The 25,209-nt window shown below is 41.5% G+C and overlaps 1 protein-coding gene across 4 annotated transcripts in view; it reads right to left on the bottom strand.

Annotated features, from left to right (window-relative positions):
* CYSLTR2 (cysteinyl leukotriene receptor 2) overlaps positions 1-17,504 on the bottom strand; it is a 49,790-nt gene extending 32,286 nt beyond the window's left edge. The window contains exons 1-3 of one of the 4 annotated variants that reach the window (XM_085577818.1): positions 15,947-17,504; positions 13,867-14,002; positions 2,272-8,583 (exon numbers count right to left, since the gene is read on the bottom strand). In XM_085577818.1, coding sequence (XP_085433944.1) covers positions 7,632-8,576 — 945 coding nt within the window. In that variant the 5' untranslated portion in view covers positions 8,577-8,583; positions 13,867-14,002; positions 15,947-17,504 and the 3' untranslated portion in view covers positions 2,272-7,631. Of the gene's footprint in view, positions 1-2,271; positions 14,003-15,946 lie in introns of those variants that run through there. The other 3 variants (XM_085577806.1, XM_085577812.1, XR_004149074.3) reach the window with 3 other exon arrangements.
* Between the last annotated feature and the right edge of the window lie 7,705 nt (positions 17,505-25,209).

Below are 25,209 nucleotides of genomic sequence, written 5' to 3'. Positions count from 1 at the left end.
GGTATTCTTGATGGCCAAGCAGCTCAGGAATGATTGCTGTTATTGTCCCTTCTTTTTTGATCAGGTACAAATCCTCTGCCAATGTGTCAAACTGTCTCCATAGTTGCCTTTCTCACATGAACCCTGTCTTTAGATGAGGTACAGACTGTAGGAATGGAAACAGCAAGGTGTGTGTCAGGAGAGGCATAGGAGAGGGTGTATTTTGGTTTGGCATGTTCCTTTTATCAATGGGTTTCTCTAAATCAATCTTGCTAGTTTGGTTGAGAGGGTAGCTGTGTGTACAGTGTTGCTTTAGAAGATGTCTTAAAAGAGAGCACAGTTGACTAAGGATTTTCAGTAAGAGATCCTGTGGCTTTTAAAAGCCCTTACTGATGACTTATTCAGGGGGAAAAAAGGCCTTATTTGGGTAGTGGTGCTGGGAAAGGCTTGTTTAGATGTACTCTGTCTTTGCCTCAGCATGCTGGTGACCATGTTGTCAGCTCCGTTGAGGATGGATTAGGAGTATCTCTGCCCATGGGCATTTGCAGTGCCTTGGATTAAAGCCAAGGGACATGTCTGTTGTGGATGGTGGCTTTGAGGGCCTGATTTTTTTCATGGCATTGAAAAATCCCAAGAAAATATACAAGGAGACAGCAATAACACTTTTCAGTCACAAGCATGTTTTGACCATAGCCAGTGTAAATTGCATCAATGGAATTGGTGTCTGAATCACATCCAGCACTTCCATATTTTTTCTCTCCCACAGCATCACCCAAAGAACATGGTCTTCTCCCCATTGCCAGGCTGCCCGTGTCATGTCCTCCTGTGCTGCTGAGCTTTGCTGATTTTTAATCAGGTCTGCAGGATCCCTCCAGAAAGACAGACCATGCAAGCTCTAGATCAGATGGTCAGAAAACAGCAAGAGACACCACAGACCATGTCAGTAGTTCCTGAGCTGCTCTTGCTCCTTGCAAGCATGAAGATGGATCTCCCTGTGAGAGCATGGCCTGCTACTTGCTCTGTGATGGCCCTGACAGTAAATGTTACAGTGAGAGATGGTTCTACAGGTGGGCATCAGCTCCTTTGTCTTTGGGCACTGGCTTGAAGGTCCCATTCCTCTGAGAATGGCAACACGTTTGCCTATGCCATTCCCAGCTGGGCTGTATGCCCATCCACTTACATTTCCCAGGGCAAACTTCACCTACATAGCCCAGCTAGCTCAGGTGCTCAGGTGTCACTAGACGCCATTAGGAATTTGAAGGGAAAGGAACTGGGAAATGGCCAGTCTGGAATTGTACCTGGCACTAACAAGTCAGTGGAGGTGGTGTGGCCAGGCACGCTTGGGTGTGTCACGCATGCTGGTGACCTGCTGGAGCATGTCCTTCCCATCTGGTCTCTGCACCTGGTTTTCCTTTCCATGACAACCAGGATACATAGGTGTGGGAAGGGCCAGGCTTGTGCTGGTGTGGAGTCAGGTGTATCTGGACTGTTCCCAGGCAATGGGAAGGTTCACAAGCCTGGCTGGCCACAGGGCACCCTTCTGCCCGGCTCCACAGACTGCCCCAGTGACTGTGTGCTCGGGAAAGGCTGGGGTAGCAACACTGAGCCAGGTACTCCACACACCACCTCCACTTCTTGAGGATCCAGGTGTACCTGTGCTGCTGATAGCAGCTTTACCAGGGAAATTCTACACGCTTCAATGTCTTTAGTGGTTGGATGAGCAAGATTCAAAATTAAAAGAAAGAAAAAAAAAAAAAGCCTGAGAGCACTGTTTTTAAGAGCATATTCTCATTCATTATCTGTGTCTATATTTTCTTTTTTAATGTTGAGGGACCACCAGAAGAGATTGCTCCAGCTGCTGTAATGAAGATCAGAAGATGGAAGATGGCTGGTTCTTGAACTGGATTATTTTTCTCATTCCTTCTGGATTATTTGTCCTCATAGTTGCCAACAAAAAGCTAACTTACAGTATGTAAGGAGTATCTTACCAATGAGGAAAACATCCTTAAATATCCTGAAGCTCTGGTGAGAGATTGTTTGCAAGGAGAAACTAATCACAGGAAGGTATTAATCTGTTATGGAGGGCTTTTTGGGCTGGACATCAGAGGGTCCTGAAGCTGGCCTGCCAGAGACAGTCAGTCTCCTTGCCTCCAGAACTGAAAGCTGGTTATAACATAAGAAAAATCTGCAGAGAACAAAGATCCCTTCTTCAGGGGTTCATTTGCCAAAATTTCTGTAATGAAACACAGCTCCATGCCGAGTGCATCATCCCCAGTTGCATCTATCACAGCTGCTCAGAAGACATTTTATCATCCAACAGTTAACATGCTCAGCATCTCAGCATCTGGAAATACAGACAGCAAACATGACAAGCAAACCTGCCAACCACCACTCTGAGCATTCAAGCTTTGAGTGATGCAATATGGACTAAAGTCCAGAGCTTTATTTCTCAGCTTCAGAAGTAAAAGCTCACATTTTGGTCCTGTGAACAGGAATGTGACTTGTGTGACCTGGTCCCTGTGTCAGGCAGCTTCATCCTTTCAGCTGTAAAATCAAAAGGAGAAGCAGTGGTGGAATTCTGGCCAGTTTTTCTGAAAGGCAGAAAAGGAAATTGGGACAAAGAAAGTTACTTAACTTCTTTGGCCTCCTTAAGCTATTGCCTGGTGGATGAACAGATCATGCATAACATCAGCTGAATGCAATTAAACAGACTGCTTGTCTTTGCAGATGTCCAGTTAAGTTCCTGTATATACACAGCACAATGTGTGAGAGGGACAGGACTGCACAGCATGTTGGGACAGTCACAGTGCCTGGCTGTCGCTATAGGACATGAGAAAGCACAACACTGCGATGGCAAGGTAAAAAAGAAAAAGGTTTATTTTCTGACTCCAACTTTTATACTTTTCCAAAGGTGACAATGGATTGGAGAGTGAATGGGCCACCTCTCCAAAGACATTGGACAAACCACCAGTACATCAACTTCCTCCACCCCCACAAAGGAATGCAAAACAATATGTTGTTTATAGAAAATGTGTGGGAAAGTTTTCTAACAGAATGTAAACTCAGAAGGCTTTAGAAAATCTTAAGAATCAGGGCGACACCTGGCAGGTCATGCTCAATGCTGGCCAGAAAGCTGAAGCACATCAAATAATACTGGACTCTCTCAGGAAATCTGTGCTTGCCTATCAATAGTCTTTTAAATAGACCATCATTTAAGGTGCCTCAGATATAATGCAAGAATTTGAAACACTAGCCCGGGGATGGTATCGCTGTTGAAACAGCATCTGACTCCTCTTGACTGTGATTACACTTGGTTGTTTTGGATAGATCTTTTTCCACTCCTATCAGCAGCAGGTGGTTTCTATCTTGCCCATCCCAAGTGACCAAGAGAAGTGTCAACACCTCTAAGATGGAGGAAAAGTCTGCTGCCAGCACAGTGTGCTGTTGTAGTATAAAGGAATAGGCACCTCAAAAAGGAGGTACTGATCAGCAAAATCTGCACCCCTTTCTCCCAACACACTTAGGAGCCAAAGCAAAAGATAAGCTATGGTGACAGGATGTATGTTGAGGAAGGCAGAGGATGTATCATGAAAATTAGTGGGATAATGCATTGATTAAAATAAAAATTATAAAATCATAGAATGATAGAATGGTTTGGGACCTTAGAAATCATCTAATTTTAATCTCCCTACTGTGGTGAGGGATACATTTCATTAGACCAGTGTGCTCAAAGCCCCATCCAGCCTGGCCTTGAACACTTGCAAGGGTGGAGCATGCCAATTTCTTTGGGCAACCTGTTCCAGTGCCTCACCATCCTCACAGTAAAGAATTTCTTCTTAATTTCTAATCTAAACCTGCCCTATTTCAGTTTCAAGCCTTTTCCCCTTGTCCTATTGTCAAAAATCCCTTTCCAGCTCTTCTGTAGCCACCTTAAGGTACTGGAAGGTGCTATAAATCTCCCTAGAGCCTTTTTTTCTCCAGACTGAAATACCCCCAACTGTCTCAGCCTGTCTTCATGGGAGAGGTGCTCCATGGCCCTTCTCTGGACTCGCTCGAACAGGTCCAAGTCTTTCTCATGCTGGAGACCCCAGAGCTGGACAGAGCTCTCTTGGAGGAGTCTCATCAGAGTGGAGTTGAAGGGTAGGATCACAGTCATGAGATGCTCCCCTGCTCACTGTGACACTACTCCTTCAGGCATTCACAGCCACACGTGGTCTCAAACTGGGGCTGAAAAGCTGATGTGAAAAGTGGTGTTACTATAGGACACAAAAAGCCACAATGGTGTTACACAAAAAACCACAGTGGTGTTACTATAGGACACAAAAAACCTTTGTTTTTGTGATCGTAAAAGAGAAGAAGTTTATTTCTGACTCCAACATTTATAGTTTTCTAAAGTTGACAGTGGAATGGAGGGTGAAAGTGCCACCTCTCCAACGACACAGGACAAACTATTAGTCTATCAAATTTCTCCTCTTCTATGAAGGAATGCAAAGCAATAAGTTATTTACAGAAAGTTGTATGAAAAATTTACTACAAGAATGTAAACTCAGAAAGCTTTAGAAAATCTTACAAAATCAAGACAACAGAGTGGCATTTCCTTCTGCTCTCTATGGCTCTAGTGTAACTTTGAACTGAAAAATTAACTTTGTCTAGAAGTACCAGGAGTTCCCTGAATGACAGGAAAATGTGCATACGAGGGTAGATAATTTGCTGCTGCGTAAGGGTCCCAGTCACTTAAAGACTTCATTTCCTCTTCTTATATCTCCTTCAAGCTCACAAGTTTACTGTTGCTTTAACTTTCTATGCACACAGATATTTTTAGATTTTACCTCCTAGAAATTTGAGGAAACATATCAAAGTACTTTTTGAGGGGAATGTGGTCCCTTGAGGGACCTAAAGGTATTGCTAGCAATTTAACTGTCATGAGCTTTATTTTTTAGAATAGACATGTTGGTGCTTTTTAAACTACATTTTTTACTATGATACTTCCACAGTGAAGAACCCGAATCTTCAGCTCCATGAGTAGAGACATGCAAGAGCAGTAAATGGAGAAAAGGCAGTAAATAGAAATGTGGCATGTTATACAAGTGTTGTTGAAACTTCATGAGAAAATCCCTAACAAGGATGGTCTAGAATCCTTTTGTAACTATGTCATAATTTAAAAATTCTATTACTTTATCTCCTCAAATTTTGACTCGTGTTCCCCACTGTTTTGTCAGTAATGTGAATAAATGTGAATAAGGCAGCAGGATGTTCTCACACCTCCAAGGACATTTCAGTCTTGTGAAATGATGGCCCACTTACAGAACCTCAGTATCTGTTTCTTGTTCCTTCTACCCTGTAGTCAGAGGAGATCCCTTGTTAGCTGTGCGATCAATAAAAAACGTTTCTTCAGCCACAGGTAAATCTAGTTTATTAAAACACAGTTCTGACAGTTAATTCAATTGCCTACAAAGTGGTAGCATGGTCAATACAAAAAAAAGTGACTTCATAAGTGAAATACATATATCTTCTAAATGCAGAATTATCTGATTGGTGCACTGGGCAGATACAGACAGAAGCATGTGGGTGAGATTAGACAGTGGCTAATTTTCTGCATTCTCTTGCAGTATTTGAAGTGGACGGTGTCTCATGAGAGGCTTCACTTGTCACTCATAATTGTTGAGGTTTCCTCCTTGGTGAAAACCACAGAAGAAGAGTTTCACTCTTCCTTCCAATTATGTTACTGCTATATCTGCACTGTTACCATCTCAATCATATTCCCATTTCAAACCACTGCTATTATTCCCTTTTTCATCGACAGCATGGGATCAAGGAGTTCACGTGGCATCATTAGGTCAGCTCTCCAGTATGCTGCTGCATTATTGAAATAAGGATTTGAAGAATGATCTTTAGTGAAGACTTCTGATAAAACTCTGTACTTGCATCAAAGGCAGCATCAAGTGACTAAAACAGATTGAATATAACCTTTAGATAGCCAAGAAAAAAATGTGCCTTTTACAGTGATTTGCCAAGTACTTTTCCACCTGACCAGCAATGATTTGTATTCTGCATATTTCAGAGCTAAAAATAGCTTGCTGCTGTTATTTTTGTTTGGGAGAAATAACATTCAGTTTATGGAGTTCTTTCTCCATACAAAGTTCAGAGCATTGAGAAGTATATTCACAGAAAAAAACCTTTCTTTGTTTGAATTTCACAGTGAGGGAAGACGTTCAGCATTTTTGTTAGTTTTCATATAAGCCCAGTTGCTTTCTTGGAAAATATGATTAAATTTCTTGTCTGTTTTTAGTAAAAGATGATGTAATTAAACCCAAAATCTAAATATGGCCTGAGTCTGGAGCCTGTATTCTCTTAGGTCTAATTTTTAGAAAACATATTTTAGAAAATATTCAGAGACTTACAAATATACAGCCATTTGATGAAATTTTCCAAAGTACCCACAGGAGTAGATTCCCATTGCTTTCTAAAAAAGCTCTCCTCCACTGTCTCTGTTTCCCATCTTTCTTCCTGTACCTGGGTTAGTGCTTCCCTGTTGCATTCTTTCATGTTTGATGTAGGAAATTCAAACCAATAGGAAGTTAATCCTATGAAAAAAGGGATCATTCTCCTCCTCAGATGAGACTGAAGATGAACAATTGGGAATGCCTTTGGCAGCTGTTTGGTGTCAGACTGATTTACCTGTGCAGAGGAAACCACTCCCTAGCAACCTTTTTGGACCAAAATAATTTTTAAAGTTTGTCTTTGGATCCCTGCATGGGAATGGAACTGCTTAGCCTCAGCTTTGTGAAAAGCACTGGCAACACTGGGCATGAAAAAGAAGTGTTACAATGACCTTGAAGGAACTGACACCACATGAAGAGCTGCAGGATGCAGCCCAATGCTCTGGGCACCCATGTCCTGCCCTCACTGCCAGCAGGCATCTTACTCACAACACTCCAGGACGATGCCACTTGCTTGAAATCATTCTCTCCCTTGACAACCCATGAAATGTTAAGCAGAATACCTTGGTGGCTGGCTCAGAGTGGAAAATTTAGAAATGTTAGCGACTTCTGAGCAGTCTGAGCCAGTGATGGATCCTGTTTGCCTCTCTTCCTGCTTTTTAAGTCAGCCTCAGTAGAAAGCATCAGTGATCCTTTGTATTTCTATAATGTGCAACCCCTTTGACAGTATTTGCAAGGAGAACTGGCAGGGTACTGTGAATGTGTAGGGAATCACAGTCTCTGAACCCCTGCACATGCAGGGAAATGGAGTGCTCAGAGGTTCAGGCACAGACACTGAAGTGGTCGGGTGAGCAGTGTTCCTTTCAAGTCGCTCAGTATTGTGAAATGAAATAATGGGACTCCAGTAGCAAGGTGGATTCCTTTCAGTGCCTTGTCCTGGGGAGAGTGAACAACAGAGGTATCTCTACACTGCTAAACAGAAGTCAACCAAGGATCATACCCAGCCACCTGTCCTCAGATCATCTGGACTCAGTTTTGTCACCCATAAGGACCTCTGTCCCAGAGACTTCTGCTTCAGAGATGCCTGACAGTGAGTGAGCAGCAGAGCTGCAGGCTGGCCAGCAGCACTCACACAGCCTCTGTCATTGAATAGTATGAGCCCAGTCTAGAAATCCCATCAGGACTGTATATTGTTTTGCAATTCTGCACCAGCTATCTGCAGCACAAACTTCTGATTTTTGCTTTGAAATTTTCAGCAGCAAAGTAATAGAGGAAAGGGTCGAGGCAGCTGTTCATGGCAGCGAGGCAGAGAGTGACCACCAGCGCCTTGTGCAGGCTGGCCTGGCTGCAGGTGCTGTACAGCAGGTGGACAGTGCGCAGGATGTGGTATGGCAGGAAACAGATGAGGGAGAGGATGAGAGTGATGACAATGGTTAACAGTGCCTTCCTGTGACAGATTGCCCTCCTGCTCCGCTGAGCCCTGGACTTGAGCAGCGCTCTGATGGCAAAGACATAGCAGAACAAAATTGTGCAGAACGGCAGAATGAAGCCCACGACCAGGACAAAGCTGTTCATCATGAGGAGCCTGTGTGTGCTGGGGGGGTGGAGGTCCAAGCATTTGACTGGGTTGCTGTAGCCAGCGATTCCCTTGTTTAACAGAGGGCTGGCAGCTGCCAGCACAAAGATCCATATGGCTGCACAGGTAATCCTGGCATACTTCGTGTTGGTCACTTGTCCGTGTTTGAATGGGTGGACGATGGCTACAAAACGAACCACGCTGAGCACGGCGAGGAAATAAATGCTGCAGTACATATTCATGTACAAGGTGTAAGTCATGATCCTGCAGAGGATGTCACCAAATACCCAACGTGATCCCAAGAGGAAATATGAGGCCCGAAAGGGCAAAGTGCTCACAAACATGAGGTCTGAAATAGCCAAGTTCTGCATGTAAATGTTTACTGAGGTCCTTTGCGAAGTCTGGAAGAAAACATAAATGGAGAGGCTGTTTCCAACAGCACCCGGGAAGAAGATAAAGAGATACACGATGGGATAAATTACTTGTTTGAAACCGTCAATTGTACAGTTGGAAGAGCTGTTAGTGAAGCTGCCATCTACTGCCACCTTGGAAATGTTCATAGTCCGAGCCAGCGTCTCCATTTTTCTGCTAAAAGGAAAAGAAGTGGTGTGAATGCTGGGTTATAGGCTGGGCAGGGAGTTTGGCTATTTGGGACTGTTTTACTGAAGGCAGAAATTGCAAGATGCAGATGACAGTGGGAAGTAAGGGCTCGTTAATGAGTAATTACTTGTGATGTCCCAGTAAATACACATCTCAAGACACAAAGCCCCAAGTAAGCTCTAATGAGTTTCAGTACTACAGCAGCTGGTTCTGTTCTCAGCCTGTAAAAGTGCTGCTTTTAGACGTTCTGTGTGTGTGTTTTAATGACAAGTCTCTGATCTTTGCTGTGCAAAACAAGCCAGCTTGCTGTCAGCCATTTTGTGGCAGGGAAGTTTTGAGTCCCTAGTCACCTACCATGGAAACATCAAAACCTGATCAGAAAAGAAATCACTGTCAACTGCTAGGCCTGCATTTCAAATAAGGAATGAAACCAAAAGAACTGAATCTGCCTTTTGGAACCAGGAATTTTTTTCTGGTATGTTTTTGGTAGTATTTCCTGAGCAATACCACATGTATTTTGATACATGTAAAAATTAAGGACATTTTGACCTTAAACACTTTGCAAACACTGTGCTAATTATGCACAATTCATTTTTTAACTTCCTCCTCCATGCAGTGTATTTCTTCTTGTTAGCTTCTGGTGGCTTTCTATGTCTCTTTTCTTGGGGCCTTTGCTCCACGTACCACTCTCTTAACCTTTTTTGTGCTCAGCCTTTCTGCACCAGTCATCCACACACACTGCAGCTTCCAGAGCAGCCTACATTTGCAGCCCTAATGAAAATAGCCTCTGAGAAAATGGGCTGTGCTCACAGAGGGAGGCATTTTTCCTCTGTGAGACTATGACTCAATCAAATAAAATCAAAACTGCCCACCACTAATACACTCTAAATAATAATATTTTTTTGTCATTAATGTGTATTTTCTGAACTCTTGATTTTTTATCTCAGCTGTCCTGCAGCTAGTAGTATTTTCAAAGGAAGGTGTCAGTATTGTTTCTTGTTGGACAGTGGGAGCAATTCCCTCTTTATTATACCAATATATTCTAAAGATGGGGCATGGAAATTTTTAGCCCTGAAAACCACAACTACATGGCATTTTCAGATGCATGGAAAAGAAGCTTTTAATTTGCCCCAGTGAGAGTGATAATGTGCCCATGGCACACAACTGCATCCTATCTCTTATTCTGAACCTCACTAGCTTCACAATTTGAAACTAATTTATTTGTACAGGTGAAGCCTCCTTAGGGGTAAATTTGGCTTTACATTTGGGTACTTCAAACACCCAGCTACCCAGTGTGCTGTAAATGGGAGTTAATTTGCAAACTGAAGCCATGATGTGGAAGCCTGAGCTATGTTCAGAGCAGGCCATTGTATCTCCAGGGCTGTGTCTCAGAGTCTGTCCCAGTCTCTTGAATATAGCAAACAGATGTGCCCCAGCAGGCTTCTTTCTATCCAGCCCCACTGGGATGGGGAGCATGGGAAGCACAACCCCAGGCTGGGCTCCCAAAGAGTACTTCATGGATATTGGGTCTCAGCAAAGCCCTGGACTGACTAAACACATGTTCCTAAAGTTCATCTCCTCCTCATTTGCGATCCTCTTTCTTCACGAAGAAGATGGAAAATATATTCTTCTTCAAGACAAATCTTTAACAATCAAAGGATTCTAATTAAATCAAAATTTAATTGTTTTGGTTTTCTTTATGGAATAACTGTCTGATATACACACTTTCTGTATGAAATCAAAGACCAGCTTTTCTCCAAAATGAGTATGATCCCCCCATTTTTCAGGGAAACATTACAGCCTGAGGTTCAGCGAAGGGAAGAGCCCTTCTGATTCTGTTTTCCTGTGGTCCAAGCATCCTTGCCTTTAGAAACCCCAAACACAAAAGAAATATTAATAAAGGGATCTGCTACCTGTCAAAGCATTCTTGTGTGTGAAAGACGTGAGGTAGAGGAGTCAAATGAGGTTGAAGAACTTGGACTGTGGACAAATTCCACACCCTGCACAGTAGTATGATTGATTGCTTGTGTCCAGTGCTATCTGATGAAGGATGAGACTGGGACAATGAATATTCAGTTGATGAAAAGCCCTTGGGTCCCTGCATCCTGGGAAGAGCACTACACGCACAGGGCCTGAGGCACTTAGCTCAGGCTCCTCATATTGAGGGTATCTAGCCAACAACTGCCATTTAAGATGTTTTTAACTCTAACTGCACAAATGTTCCTCAATTCTCTTTCCAGCTAGACCAAGACTAAGAGTAGAATAGTGCATGTGCAATTGAGAAAATTCAGCATCCTTCACCCTAGCAAGAAAATCAGTCCTCAGACTCCTCTCAAAGTTATTCCAACACCTAAATTTCAAGCTGTTATGGGATGTCCAAGAGAAAGAAATTGTAGACCAGTCAACTGAAAGCTCCTAAAGCACCATGGTTCCTGCACTCAGTACAGGGCCAACAATGACCCATGCACTTTTCATTGTAGATGCTCCTGTTAGCTATGTCTTGACACACAGATCAATGTGGAAGGGAAGGTGAAGTGAAAGATATATTTCACTTGGGACTACCTCAACCAACCACAGAGGATAAGGGGAGAATTTTATCCTTCCTTGAATCCAAGAACTGTTATTATCCAGCAAAGGTTAGGAGATGGCTACTTGATATACAGAATGAATGATCTATCTGAGGACAGACCATAAACTTCATTTTCAGAAAAAGTGTCCAGATGGTCTCCTGGGTCATGAATGAACATGATGGGTTAAGAGTGAGAGACTGGACCTATAGGAATTTTCTGTGTCTCCCAAAAGAAGGGAAATTTGCAGTAAGATCTAACAGCCCTCAAAAAAAAAAAAAAAAAAAAAAAAAAAAAAAAAAAAAGGAGAGAAAAAGACAAACTGAAATGGGATTCTCTCTTCAGTGATACTGCAAGACTCCTCTTATAGAAAATTTTGTAACAGGAGATTTTTTCTATATATGAGTTTCACTGATGGAAGCTATCAAATGGAAGCAGCTGACACATGTCCTGAGGCTCTGACAATCTCCCTGGCATGAGAAAGAGAAAATCAGCTGAGAAAGAAAAAGGGAGCCTTTTCTGAAATAACTGCTGCATGAGTAGATTAGATGTAGAGTTTGGGTGGGTTTTTTATCTTTTCTTCATCTCTGTGAAATCTTTTAAAAATATTTACATCTTGATTAGCAAGGATTTTATAAAGAAATATTTATCTTTCATTACAAACACATCTATATTATAAATTAAACATATTTGTTATGAATATATATTTTTCCTTTTATCTTAGTGCAATTCTAGGTAAGATGATAGCAGAAAGACATTCCTCACCTAAGGCGAATTTTACATCCTTAACAAATGGATGAGTGTGCAAGACGGGTGGGGGGCTGATAGAGCAAAAGTAAGAGGAGATTTATTTAATTGAAGGATATACTAAACTAATAAAAATGCCTCAAACCTCTCATATTTTAAGCCCAGGATCCAACTACCCACAAATCCAATAGACTGGCACATGCTATCTTGAACATCTGATCAAAAACAAATCTCACATGTAATTCTGCACTGATCTCAAACCTGAAAAAGAGACAGAGCATCCATCAGGCTTGGCATGAGACCAAAACCCTGGTGCAAAGGAAAGCTCAGAGACCTGCAGGAGAAAGGATAATCAATAGAAGCTTGTGTTGCCATGCTACCAGCTTTATGGTAATGATGCTGTAGGATGCTCAGGTGGAGGAGTGGCACTGTGCAGGAGGGACTACATAACTCACAACACTGTAAAAATATTGTGGCTAAAGGGAAGCACAACAGTGTTCTTGTAGGCAGATTCTAATAATACAAATATGCTACTAGGAATGCACTACCGAGCTCCTTACCACCTTATGACAGTTGCCAGAGCACATTAAGTAAGGATAAGAAGATAGAAAGCAGGTAGCAATGGAAGGAGGTTTGGAGCGTTGTTATAAAGATGCAATGCTGCAGCAGGATGAGATGTTATGTCCATAAGCAATGACTTCCTGATTCCTAGAATAATTAGACCTGAAAATAAAAATCCACAACACAAGATGACATTCTACCTTGGTATTCTACCTCTACAAGATGCCATCTGATCTTTAGTGCTGCACAGGTTTTGGTGGAGGTAGGTCTGTACTGTTAATCACAGTACAGCTGGGCTCAGCAGCACTGTGGGACAGAGAAGCAGTCCCAGAAGGAAGAAGCCTACATAAATTTGGGGGCTGTGAAAACAAACAGGAAATTCAACAAGCCTACATTCCAAAATAAATAGGCATTTTAGGAAATATTGAGTCAAATGTCTATCAGTAAAATAGTTACCAAGACTACTCAAAGGAAAAGATCTCCATTTGGAAAACAGAAGTCTTGTCAATATGGGGAGAACAGGAAAGTCTGCATCATGACAGATCAAATGTGGAGAGGAAACAAGGAGCATTAAAGAAAAAAAAAATACTGAAGGGCTTCTGGTAAAGGATGTTCTGGGTTGACAGTAAGTTTTGTAAACCTACTGAAAGATGAAAAAAACACTTGGGAACTAGCAGGGGAGTTTGGTGGCAAAAGATCTCTTAGAAACTAAGTCATAGCAGGAATACTCAGGGAATTCACTCTTCCCAACCAACGATGTTGGGATATTTTCAGGGCTGGTGCAGTAAAAAGGACAGAGGAGCCAGCTCCACTCAAGAGATGTGGGCAGGAAGTATTAAACCAACTAGATAAGTGAGAGTCCAAAAAGTAATTGAGACCAGATGGCACTCATATCAGTATCCCAAAGGATCTCAACTGTGAGACTGCCAGCCAAGGCACGTAACCCACCATTGCAATCAGGCACTGTGCCAGGGGACTGATGTGTCATCAGTGCAGCTCTCATTTACCAGAAAGGCTTGATAAGGCTGCTCAAAGCTCGTCATCAGTCCTAGGAGCTACTGACCACTAGGACCGATTTCCGCCTCTGGGACATTTTGGGGGCATCTGTAATGAAGAATGAAGGCACTGAGCTCATTGCAATGCCAGTCTGCTGAGAAAAAGTCATTATGTTTTCTGAAAAGGGAGATCTTGTTTGGCTTACCCACTGCAGAGCTGTGATGACAATGGATGAAGGAGACCCAGTGGTCGTTTGATATATATATATATATATATACATATATACACATACACATACACACACACACACACACACACACACATATATATATATACACACACATATATATATATAGCCAAGGCAGATTTTCTTCTCTACTTCACTCTTGTGAGACCCCACCTGAGCACTGCATTCAGCTCTGAAACCTTGACATAAGAACATCATGGAGATGGCCCAGGGCAGAACCATGCAAATGGCTAGAGGGCTGGAGCACATCTTCTGTGAAGACAGGATGAGACAGATGGGGCTGTTCATCCTGGAGAAGAGAAGACCCCAGAGAGAACTTAAAGCATGTTCCAGTACATGAAGGGGCCCTACACCAGAGTTTCAGAGAGATTTTTCACAAGGGCATGTGGCAATAGGACAAAGGGGAATGGAATCCCTGGCAGAGTTCAAGGCCAAGTTGGATGGGGTTTAAGCAATCTGGTCTAGTGGAAGGTGTCCCTACCCATGGCAGGAGGCTTCAAATGAGATGATCTCTAAAATCCCTTCCCACTCAAACCATTCTATGATTCTGTGATACGTGTGTATTTAGAATTGCATTTGTCAAAGCCTTCGACATAGCTCTGCAACAAAGTACCTTTCTTAAGTTTCTTAAGTATCAAAGTTGCCAGACAGCTGGAAGGCACATTCATTTGTGGGCTGAAAGCCTGGCTGAAGTGTAGGAAGCAAAGTGGGAGCTCAATAAATAAGCAATGGAGTCCTCTAGGGTTTGGCACTCAGATTAGATTTATCCAGTGTCTCTATCAACAGTCTGGAAATGACAATTCTCCATGCTAGCAGATACCATGTTGATAGGGTGTCAGATGAGAATTAGTATATTTGAATGTAAGGTGATGCATACTGTGGAAAAGTGGAAAAACAATCTAAATTGTGCCTAATTACATGAATTTTAAACTGGCTGTTGCATTCAGGAAAGGGCACTTGGCACTGGCATCATTGACCATTTGCTGAAGTCAGTTCTGCATTGGCTACAACAGCAGAAGAACCAAAATTGTCAGCAAAAGGAGGAGTACCATCCAGTAGGGTATCACCTTGTATAAAATATTGATGCATTCCCATAGTGGACAGTGCTTGTCTCTACACTGAAAACAGAAATTATGGAGCTCGAGAACATGCAGAGAAAGGCAAGTAAAGTAGTCAGCAGCCCTGGACTACCCCTGTTCTTACATAGGGCAGTCAATCAAGTCATATGGTATCTCAGCAGAGAATGGGATGGATTTCTGTGCCATGCCTGGACAGAAGGACACAGTCCTTTTGAAGATATGTGGTGGAGGGGTGCTGCTGCTGAAGGGCTAAATATGAAACCCCCCCTGTCTCTAAAGGTGTAAACAAACTCTCCATTTCCAAACTGTTGAGCTGAGATCTGCTGCTCTAAAACACTGCATTCACTATAACATGAATAATGACAAAACAACTTCATTTTAATAAGATGTTCTCCATATGCAAAGTTAAATAGGGAAATCAGGCTGTTCCATCAAAATATATTACTTTGCTATGTAAAGTGAGAAGTAGTTAGAACCTCTTGTATGATCTTTGCATCTATCATGGTAACCTTTTGTCTAAAGAGAACCCCAGACACTCGAATCTGTTTTTTATTTCCCAAATAGGAAGGCAATTATAATATTGCTGCCATAGAGGAGATCATTTGCATTTGCTACTGCACTTCCAAGAGAAACAGAAGTTCTCATGTTTTTTTAAAGTTCCCACTGGCTTTTTTGCTTTTTTGCTTATTCACTTTGTGTTTCAGGAGCAGCATTACCAAGAATAAATGAAAAATATTGCAATATTTTGAATCAACACTAAGTTCATCAAAACATGGCATATTATTCACCTTTCTAAATGCAGAATAATGAACAAAACCCCAAGAGTCTGACATTTAACACCTTTTATTTTTAAAGTTCACCATAAGCCAAATACATGTTTTTTTATCTAGTTAAAAAACAAGGCTCAATTGATCAGATCCACAACTTCATTGTTATCTTCCATCTGGCAAACAATCCTAGTTACATAAATCTACCCTTTTTTCTGCCAAAAAAATTTCTCAACACTAGCTTTGTCATAGAGAAATTTGGTCAGCTATCACTGTTTCTGGCAAGTAATACCTTAACTGCAAATAATGAGAAAGAAAAGTATGTTGTATTTTAATAATTGCAACCATTTTATCTACAGCAGAGAAAGTAAACAAATCTTGTCTTACCTCAGCTCATGGGCCTTCTGGTGTGCTCAGTATTTCCTTCTTCTGCTTGCTGTTGCTCAGACTGCAGGATTTTCAATGAAAAGAAAACCCGCAAGAACTTGATGCAAAATCCAAGTGCTACTAATGTAGAAGCCAAAGAAAAACCACAAACAGGGAAGTAACTCCTGATATAAATTTCTTACATATTCTTAAAAGAGAAGTATTCTCAGCTTAAGGAGTGGTGCTAGCAATCACAGGGTGTCTTTCATTATTTTCACCCAATGAAAGAGGTTTTACAGCTACATGGAATGTTGTGAAGCATTCTGAATTTCTGTGTTTGGTCCCACACTTCTATATATGTGCTTTCATTAGTCAGAGTTGCCCAAAATATTAGTGGGATTGCCCAAATAATCTTCCCATGAATCATTAAATATGTTCTTGGAATTAGGGAGAGGATATTTGGTTTTGTTTACTTCCCAGAAAACACATAAATAACAAAATTGTTAACAGGCTCCTGGGATTTGGCGCATAATCTCATTCAACTCGTAATTCAAGGCTGAGTTAACAAGCTGAGGGACTACTTTTCCTTGAATTTTTACAGGAACAGATAGAGCTCTTTAGGCCATGAGCAAATGGCTGCAGTGAATGCCTTACCCCCTCTTAAGCTTCACTACTTCTTGGTGGAGCAATGCTGACTGCACAGATGGGTGCTCTGATCCCACTGCTGTTGTAAAATACGTTTCTATACACACTGTAGATGTAAGAGCTTCATTATTTCTGTTCTTGTATGTGCTGTCAGCACGTGCAGGTGGACCAGACATATCCAAGTGCTTTCTGGTTGCTGTGTGGTATTTCATATTGGCAGCAGGTCAGGAGTCCACAAAGGGCTGCTTAGCACAGCAGATGAAATCTCCAAAAAAACCCAACCTTCTTGCCATCCACACTTGTAGTTATCTATACTGCAAAGTGCTTTGGATAAGGACTGTAATTTCTCCTCTAATTAACATTTGTACATGTCAACTTGAGAACAGCCAAAGTAGTCCTTTGGGTGTGCTCCTCATGTGGGGTCATGGTGGCAATGTGCAGTAGTTGCAAAGACTTGTGTCACCAGAGCTTACAAATCCCTACACTCACAAACAGCTCTGTGGGTCCTCTTTTTTACCATGGGGCTGAAAAAGGACATAGAAAACCAGCTTAGCTAAGAGCTAGACTAATTCTTTTGGTCTCCAAGGTGGGCACAAAAGGTGGTTTTTGATACTCGCCTTTATTTGAGGTGAGAGAGCAAAGTCAACTTAAAAAGCTTCCTGACGGAGATCCACATGAAGTGGATTTTCAAGGTGCAGCATGACAATGAATTAGGACCCTCTTTAAACCGCTGTTTGCCTACTCTTGTGACACCCAAGCCCATGGATAAGTGTCCTCTTCCAGCTGTGGTTGTGCTGGCTGCTTTGGTTGCTGTCCCAGCTGTTTCCCTGTCTGCCAAGGTCTGTCTGCAGAGTGGCTCCTGGGTGCTCCCTAACCCCACAGAGTCGTTGAGGCAGGTATTGTAGACACCTGAAACACCTGGGTGATGTATCTTCTCACCCAGGTCACATAGACTAAAGCAGGGTGGAAATGATCCTGTCAGCATCTTTGTGGAGAGTCCTTTGGGAAAGAGACAAGACATGCATCAGGGATTGAGGCCACATCAGCCAGTGAGACCAGTGCCAAAAGGCAGCTCTGGCCGCAGTCTTCACTTGGGCAATGCCCCAGTAACTCAGACCGCATCTTTTCTGCAACTGGCAGAGACTAAATTAGGCATTGCAGTAGCAGTCTGATGACATCCCCATCACAAGGCATGTGGCGATAATCACTTTGGGACTGATAAGCAGGCTGTTCTCAGATACAGAATCAGAGACTGAAACATGCAGAAAAGTTAATACATTGATCACATTTTATTTTCCTGAGATATTTTGAGAACAACTTTTTCACCATGTGATATGACTATCTTCATTGCCTGGGTAATTTCCCATATTCACCTTCTTAAACACCCTGCTTTCTGGAGAGTACTGCTTCCTCCCTTTTATAAAGTAACTCTGTGTTTTGCTTTAAGCCTGGCTTTGAATAAATGAGGTTGGCTGCCAACTCACCCTGCACCTGATGAGCTAGATCCGGAGTGACTGCTTGGAATTTTTTAGAAACATTCACTGTATGACTCAGCTTCCGAGGGGAGTTTATTACATTTCTTACTAATAAAAACTTCAGTAATTCTGGAGAAGACATATCAGAATATCATGAAGAATCAAAGACTTGCATCACAAGATGCTGCGTGTATATCACATACTTAACAGGAGCCTAGACTATTTCTGAATTTTGAGTCCCTAAAATGCATAGATGTTTGAGGGCACAGCAGAGTGCAAACCACCCTTCTGGACTGCAGTCTCCATCATGCCTCTGTCTCTGTTTCCTTTTGCAATTCTGGCTCCACAATAGTCCAGTTTCAAGACAGAAATGCAAGAGGGGGTTAGTCACCCTATTCCTTCCCCTTGTTCATAAAAATACATGTCCTCCAGCCCTGCACAGAGGTACTGCCCACAGGGGAGGGCCCCAAATGAGTGAAGAAGACAGATTTTGGGTCTGAAATAAGTACTCTGGACTCAGTAGAAGCAAAAACTTGGATTCTCCTTCACCTTTGCAAAGTTTTCTATAGGCTAGCTCAAGTGTCCCTGTGGGCTGAGCACTATCTGCTGGAGTCAAGGAGCCTGTGCACCATGCTCCCTCTATAGGACACCTTGGACATGCCAAATACACATCAAGCCATCATGTGCTCCATAGGCCAGGCTTACCCCTCCAGCCACCCCAAAGTCAGGTGAGGTGCTGTCTCAGAATGGTCATCCCTACCCCCTTTTCTGGTGCATCCCTCCAGCACTGCAGTCTCACTGGCCAGCTGTCACCTGATTCACACCTTAGCAGAGGTGCTGAGAGCACCTGAAACCCACGTGGGTCTTGCTGAATGCACAAAGCCCAGAAGAGTCCTAAAAGCTTATCAGCTCACAGAGCATGGACAGCCTTGTGCAGCAGCTCCAGCATCTCAGCTTCCCGGAGGCACAAGGACTGTGCATGGGAGACGCGGCAATCCCCAGCACCAGGAGAGCTGGGTGAGATACCAGGTCTCCCAGGCAACCCAGGTAAAGGAGCCTGCATGTTTTTCCAGTTGTTCAGTCAATGTTTTGCTGTCTGGAGGCACAAAATTCTAGTGGCAGAGTTTCACTTTTTTTCATGCCAAAAGATTCTTGGTAAAAATGGATCTGTCAAAAAACCAGAAGGGATTACCTCCATTGAAGATTTTAGCACTGCATGACTTCAACACGGCAGCTTAGCCTACTAACACATATCTATTTCCAGAGACCAAAATTACAAGCCTACATTCATTTTCTGTGCAATCCAGAAAAAAAAAAACAGCATCCAATGTTTGTAGCTCATCTGCTGTCAGCCATAAGGCTGGATGGATGGGAAGACAAAAGTGACAGCTGCATGAAGAAAGGGGAAAAAGCAGGGGCAATTTTAAAAGGAGTTTTACAGAAATGAAAAACACAGACGGTTTTCAAGCTGTTTCTTTTGCAACATTAGTAATGACATCTTTTTTAATTGCCTGTGGTCCTTTCTTATTTATTTGCAGCTCCTCATTAAAATACTGTTGAGTGTGGAGGAGCATTAATATATAGCTGGAATGGAAAAAGACATATAATGTTGTCTTTAAATAAAATAAACTGTTCTTTTTTAACTATGAAGCACTAAAACTGGTAATGTTTTTGCCAGCTCCTTCAAAGGTGGCTGTGGGCCTTGGGAAAAATTTATTGTCTCTAGAAGCTGTGTAGCTGATGGCAGCTGGGAGCATTAATGCTCTTCCCAGAGAAAAATCAATCCAATTCTTGATTCTAAAAGACTGGACTGGAGCAGGACAAAACACCAAACACCTTCTGAGGCCTTCTTCTAAAATCCATTGAAGTCACTGGAAAGAATAGAGACTTTTGGGCTTAAAACCTAAGACAGGCAGACTCAGAAACTGTGAGATTAAAAAAAACACCTCTTTTTCTTTTTTTCTCCAGCTAGCTAAAAGCATTTCAGATCGAACATGTGCAAGCTTCTCAGCATGTCAGGTATATTCTGTCTTTTCCATGTACCTCTCAAAACCTTTCTGCAGTCATTTCTCTACCTACCAATCACCATGATGCTGAAATTCCTTTCTGCTTATGTTATTATTTCTGGTTTGCATGTTAGACATTGCAAGAAGGATAATGAAAGTGTGGAATTTGAAGGATTTGGCAATGAATCTAGTTACCTCTCTCCTAAGATTTGGTCTCCCAAAAGTTGTTATTTGTATATGTTGGCACATGCATGCATGCACGCACACAGTGCTGTGTTTTGGTCTCTGTTTACTACATATTAAATGTTCTGTGAATCCTGAGAATTCTGCTGAACTCTCCTTCTTCACAAATATAGAAACTCAAAGCAAAACAAGCTGCCTTTTTGATCTTTTTCTCATAATATCCCTGACCCAAGAGCTGGATAAAATCCAACCACAACATTCTAAAATCAGAATGACCAGATGTAGATGCTCTACTTCTTCTATCCAATGTCCAAGCACCACTATAAGATACAACCTGCAAATCCTTCCACATAACCCTCTACCACCAAATCCACTTTCATATCAATGTACTCATTAATGATAGTCACCAAAAACTTTATGAGAGACCACAATGTCCCTCTCTGTACAGTGTCCCCTAATCTTTTAATCTGAGACTGATGGGTCTTGCCTGCCAGAGGTCCCTCTCTCTGGGCATGTGGGAAATTCTTCCTCCAGGCATTGGCTGCTGCCAACATAAAGCATGTTTAAATTTTTGTCCTCAGTCTGGATTTTAATAATGTTCCTTCAGATAAAACTCAAATGGGATTAGATCTCAGTAGATGTATTTTCGATTCTAGTGACTTTGGAAGATGGTTTATTGTGTGCTGTTTGTTTGATGTTTTTTAAACTGTATTTTCTAACACTATATAAAATTATCTATAGATGTGATTTTGAAAAAAATCATAACATGACCTTTTGTCCCTTTTTCCCCACTCAGAATTTCAGGACAATATCCATGTGTCTGGGATGGGCCATAAATACATTGAAAGAATGTCAATTCATTAATAAAATTTCTAGCTATGAAAATTGCTAGGATTACATATTTCTTTGATAATTAGTTTGCAACTAGTGTCCCCCAGATAAAAAGAAGAATTAATATAAGCACATCATTGTCACAGGGTACGTGTTTTTGTGACATTATCTTACACTCATGCTAATGAGTCCACACGGTTTTTTATATCTCTTATCATCTTTTTTTCAGACGGGGAATCTCCACCTCTCCAGGCTGTAATCTCCTCTGTATCTTCTGGTTACTCCATCATTTCCTGGAAGGGACATAAATTTAAGATCCCAGATACCAATCTTTGACTCCCTCAAGCTTTGTTTATTGAAGCTTACCAGGGTAAGTTTAGCAAACTTCAGGTTTTGGTGATTTAATGATCAAAATAACAAGATTCTGTAGAAAATAAACTTAATTTGTGCTGTCTACAAGTGGGCACTGCTTATGAATAACAAAACAACAAATTTAATATTAGTTGGGAATGTTAGATAATTTCCAATATCAGCACCAATCTTTGTGGTTGGTTGTCATCAGGTGAACTTGTTCACCAGTTCAAGTAGCATTGGCAACCAGTCTGGGCAGCTCTGACATGGAGTGGCTACAGAACTGGGCAATAGTCAGTCAACCTTGCACAGGGTTTTACAGTGATGACTCAACTACCTCATGTTTTGCCTTCAGAGTCCCCAGTGTAATGTGGAGAAGCAGGGCAGAGGATGATTGGTCTTTTTCTGGAAGAAGAAACCAAAGAGAAATACACACTTTTACTCAGTTTTGTTTGGCATAATGTTTCTTCTACTTTGTTGCTGTACCAGCACTGTAATTCTCTGGAAATACAGAGCCACCAGAGAAGAATTAGCTCAATGGTTTTACTCTTACGCAACTTTCTGAACACCCAGGGACTGATCATTTAGAACAGAATAAACAAAATGAAGTCAGATGTTTGTTTAGCGTGTTCTAACACCCGTCCATCTGCTTCCTTTTGTACTCACAGTCCCTCAGCCACAACTTTTCTTATCAGCCACATTCAAAAATATGACTCATTTTTCACATAATAGACTGGGTGGAAAGTAGAGAAGTTTTTATATGTAATAAAGCTTTCTCTTGCCGAGAATCTCCTGCATTAGCTCATATTTTATTTCTCATTAAAGAGAATGACTAAATGAAAATGTACTCTTTCTAGCCCTAGTTAGCTGCAACAGGACTCACTGTCCATGCCACAATTAGCTTTTCTTGGCTCTTCACAGGACCAGGTACATGAAGCTTTGGTATAGCTAATTCTAGGACAAGGAGGAGCCACAAGGGGACTAAGTGTTAGTACAGTCTATACACAGTCTTCCCCTCTCTACTCAGGCATCTTGAAAACCCAGATAACACACTTTCATGGCTGCAGAGCAAAAGCCACTCTGAAATGTGAACATTGGCCAAAACATCTGCCCACTCAGCTCCCTCAGGTTTTGAATCTGTGTTGCAACACCATAAAAGCCATATCTCCAGGCAGATGAAATGGTTCCATGGGAGAGGTCTGTGTAGTCTGCCCTGCTGGTGACATCTTCAGTAACCATCCCTTTTCCATGGTGTCGTGCTGTACTCTGCTGGCAAAAAGGCTGATCCTGGATTCCCAGGTGAAGGCTGTGTTTGCCTAGCACATTTATCCCCGCTCTTGCTTTCCACATGCTAGACTGGTTTTAACATCTTGCCTGGCTGAGAGACAAGAGGCAAAACACACAACAGGCTGTCAGTAGATTTCCAGTTCAGATGAAATCTCATGGCTTTTGTCACACAGATTTTGTTCTTTGTGCCCATGAGACCTCATGTGCATCAGACAACCACTGCTGCCGCAAGAATCTCTCATGAGCTCAATTGATTTCCCTAGGATCAGAATGTAAGTGCTGGGCTGAGGAAAGCTCTTATCAATGTAAATTGTATGTCTGACTGACAAACTTATGTTTTGTATTTCTCAGTGTTGACCAAGGTAATTTTTCTTTCTTGCTACAATCACAAGTACTCATCCACAGGACAAGAATGGGACTGAGTCCCATCACATCTAATTGAGATGCTCAAACTTTGTGAAGTTAATTTTGTGACACTAAAGTTATTACAGACAGTCAAAGGCTTATGTAAAGATGAAACAAAATGAGGTTAATATACTTTAAAATCAAGGCAGCAACTCACCATTTGTATCTGATAATGACTTGATAGAACTCCATGATGCAGACTAAAAACATCACTGAGGAAAGTTCTAAAGAATAAGACCTTTAATATGTCTTTTGCACTTCATTTGCTCCATTCTACATTTTAATTTCTAAAGCATAGCCTAAGTGCATTCAGCAGGATAGTAAGCATAATTCCTATGAGCTAGCTAAATTACCTCTAGCAAATTTGTATCAGCACTTATATTGTATTAGCATCATTACATTATAATTTAAACTTTTCATTTCACCACTAATCAAAGATAATTTTTGCATATAAACCAAATCTTCTAATTTGCCTACAGTCTCATGTCTTATTTTTTTTTTTTTTTAATAATTAAGCATGGTTCCTATAGCCTCTGTAGGTAATAAAGTAGCTTCTACATATCAGCAACATCGGCTTTTGTCAAGCAAAATTCCTAGGTCTAATATCTTCTGCTTGCAACTCTGCAAAGCAGCATTATGTACAATATTCACTAGATATAACACTGGAAAATTCTGCTTCTCTTTGACAGGCAATACTGAAAACATCTGCTGGTGTAAGCAAATTGGCTGAGGAAACTGCATGCTCCCACTTTAGGAATGTTTTCTGTTCATTTTTCATTCTCTCTAGTGCATAGATCCATCACTTGTATTGCTGACACATATTAGAACAGGAATTGTAACACTAAAGTGCTGGAATTATCCAAAAGATGAAAGCACAGTTTTGCTATGTCAAGAGTTTGCAAATGGGTGATAGAGCCTCTTTGCTATTTGAAATGGCAAACTGTAGTAAACCTAACACAATTATAAATATTCTAAAATGAAAACTTCCTTTGCTTCAGCACAAGAAATCTTAGCCACAGCTAGGATTCTCATCAATAAAGATACCATCCAAATTACATTTGGCTCTTTCTTGAGATGCAATATACAATGTCTGCAGGCCATAGCCATATAAACATATATATTTTGCTTCCCTTTATGCAACTGTTCAGTGGAAGGAAAACAGAAAGCAAGCTAGTGATGAAGAGCTGGCTTATATGTATGAACTCACTCCTGGGTGGCCATCAGGCCATGCTGGTGTTCACCAGCAGCAGGAGAGGCTGTAGCTAGAAAGCAGGGACTGCCTTTGATAGTGCGCAATAGGAACCTTCTTTAAGCTATTCAGAATGATAAGCTATACAATAAGAATTAGCCTTGTATCTCCACCATTAGTGTGTGCTGGGAAAAAGCTCTTTCTGGTGTCAGTGATGAAAATAAAAGAAATTATATATCCAACATACCGTTGCCATTTGACTGCTAAAAAAACCCAAGCTTTAACCTGAAGATCAAATTTTGGAAGATCAAACCTATGGAGGTACACACACATTCTTCACATCCTTGCAAGAGCAAGTCAAATGTCAAGAAAGGCCACACAATATCAGTCAAAATGCTCACTTTGCCTGACACCTTGATTGTAACAGGGAGAAATCAAGGATGCCTGTGGAGCAGTTCAATAAAAAACAAGTTTTCCTAGAATAGTCTTTCAGCTGTCTACAATTCTTGCTTAAAGATTTGCTGCAGGAGAAAAGTCTGGAGATTTAATAACCCTTGATGGGTTTTCCTTCAATGAATGTCAGTCTTTGGCAGCACAGCATCTTACACAGAAGAATTCCTTGGAATGAGTACATATCATGGAAAAAATGCTGCAGAATTAGATCACAAACATTAGACATAGATGCATTAGAACTACCTGCATGAAAATCGCATCCTTTCATCTTTATTGAACCTGCTGTCACCTTTCTTTAAGACTCCTTGCTTCTTCCACTGAAAAAGGAGAAAATATTGGTTCAGAATGAGGATGTACCTAGAGCAGCATCCAGTCTTCTGTGTGCATGACAAAGAAGTAGAGGAACATATATACTTATATACTACTTCCTCTTAGTATTATATACTTACATACTTATAT

Source organism: Lonchura striata, chromosome 1, assembly GCF_050655825.1.
Source record: "Lonchura striata isolate lonStrDom1 chromosome 1, ASM5065582v1, whole genome shotgun sequence".
NCBI classification, from domain to species: Eukaryota; Metazoa; Chordata; class Aves; order Passeriformes; family Estrildidae; genus Lonchura; species Lonchura striata.
The sequence above is the reverse complement of the archived record's forward strand: the minus strand, read 5'-3'. Positions and strand labels throughout refer to the sequence as shown.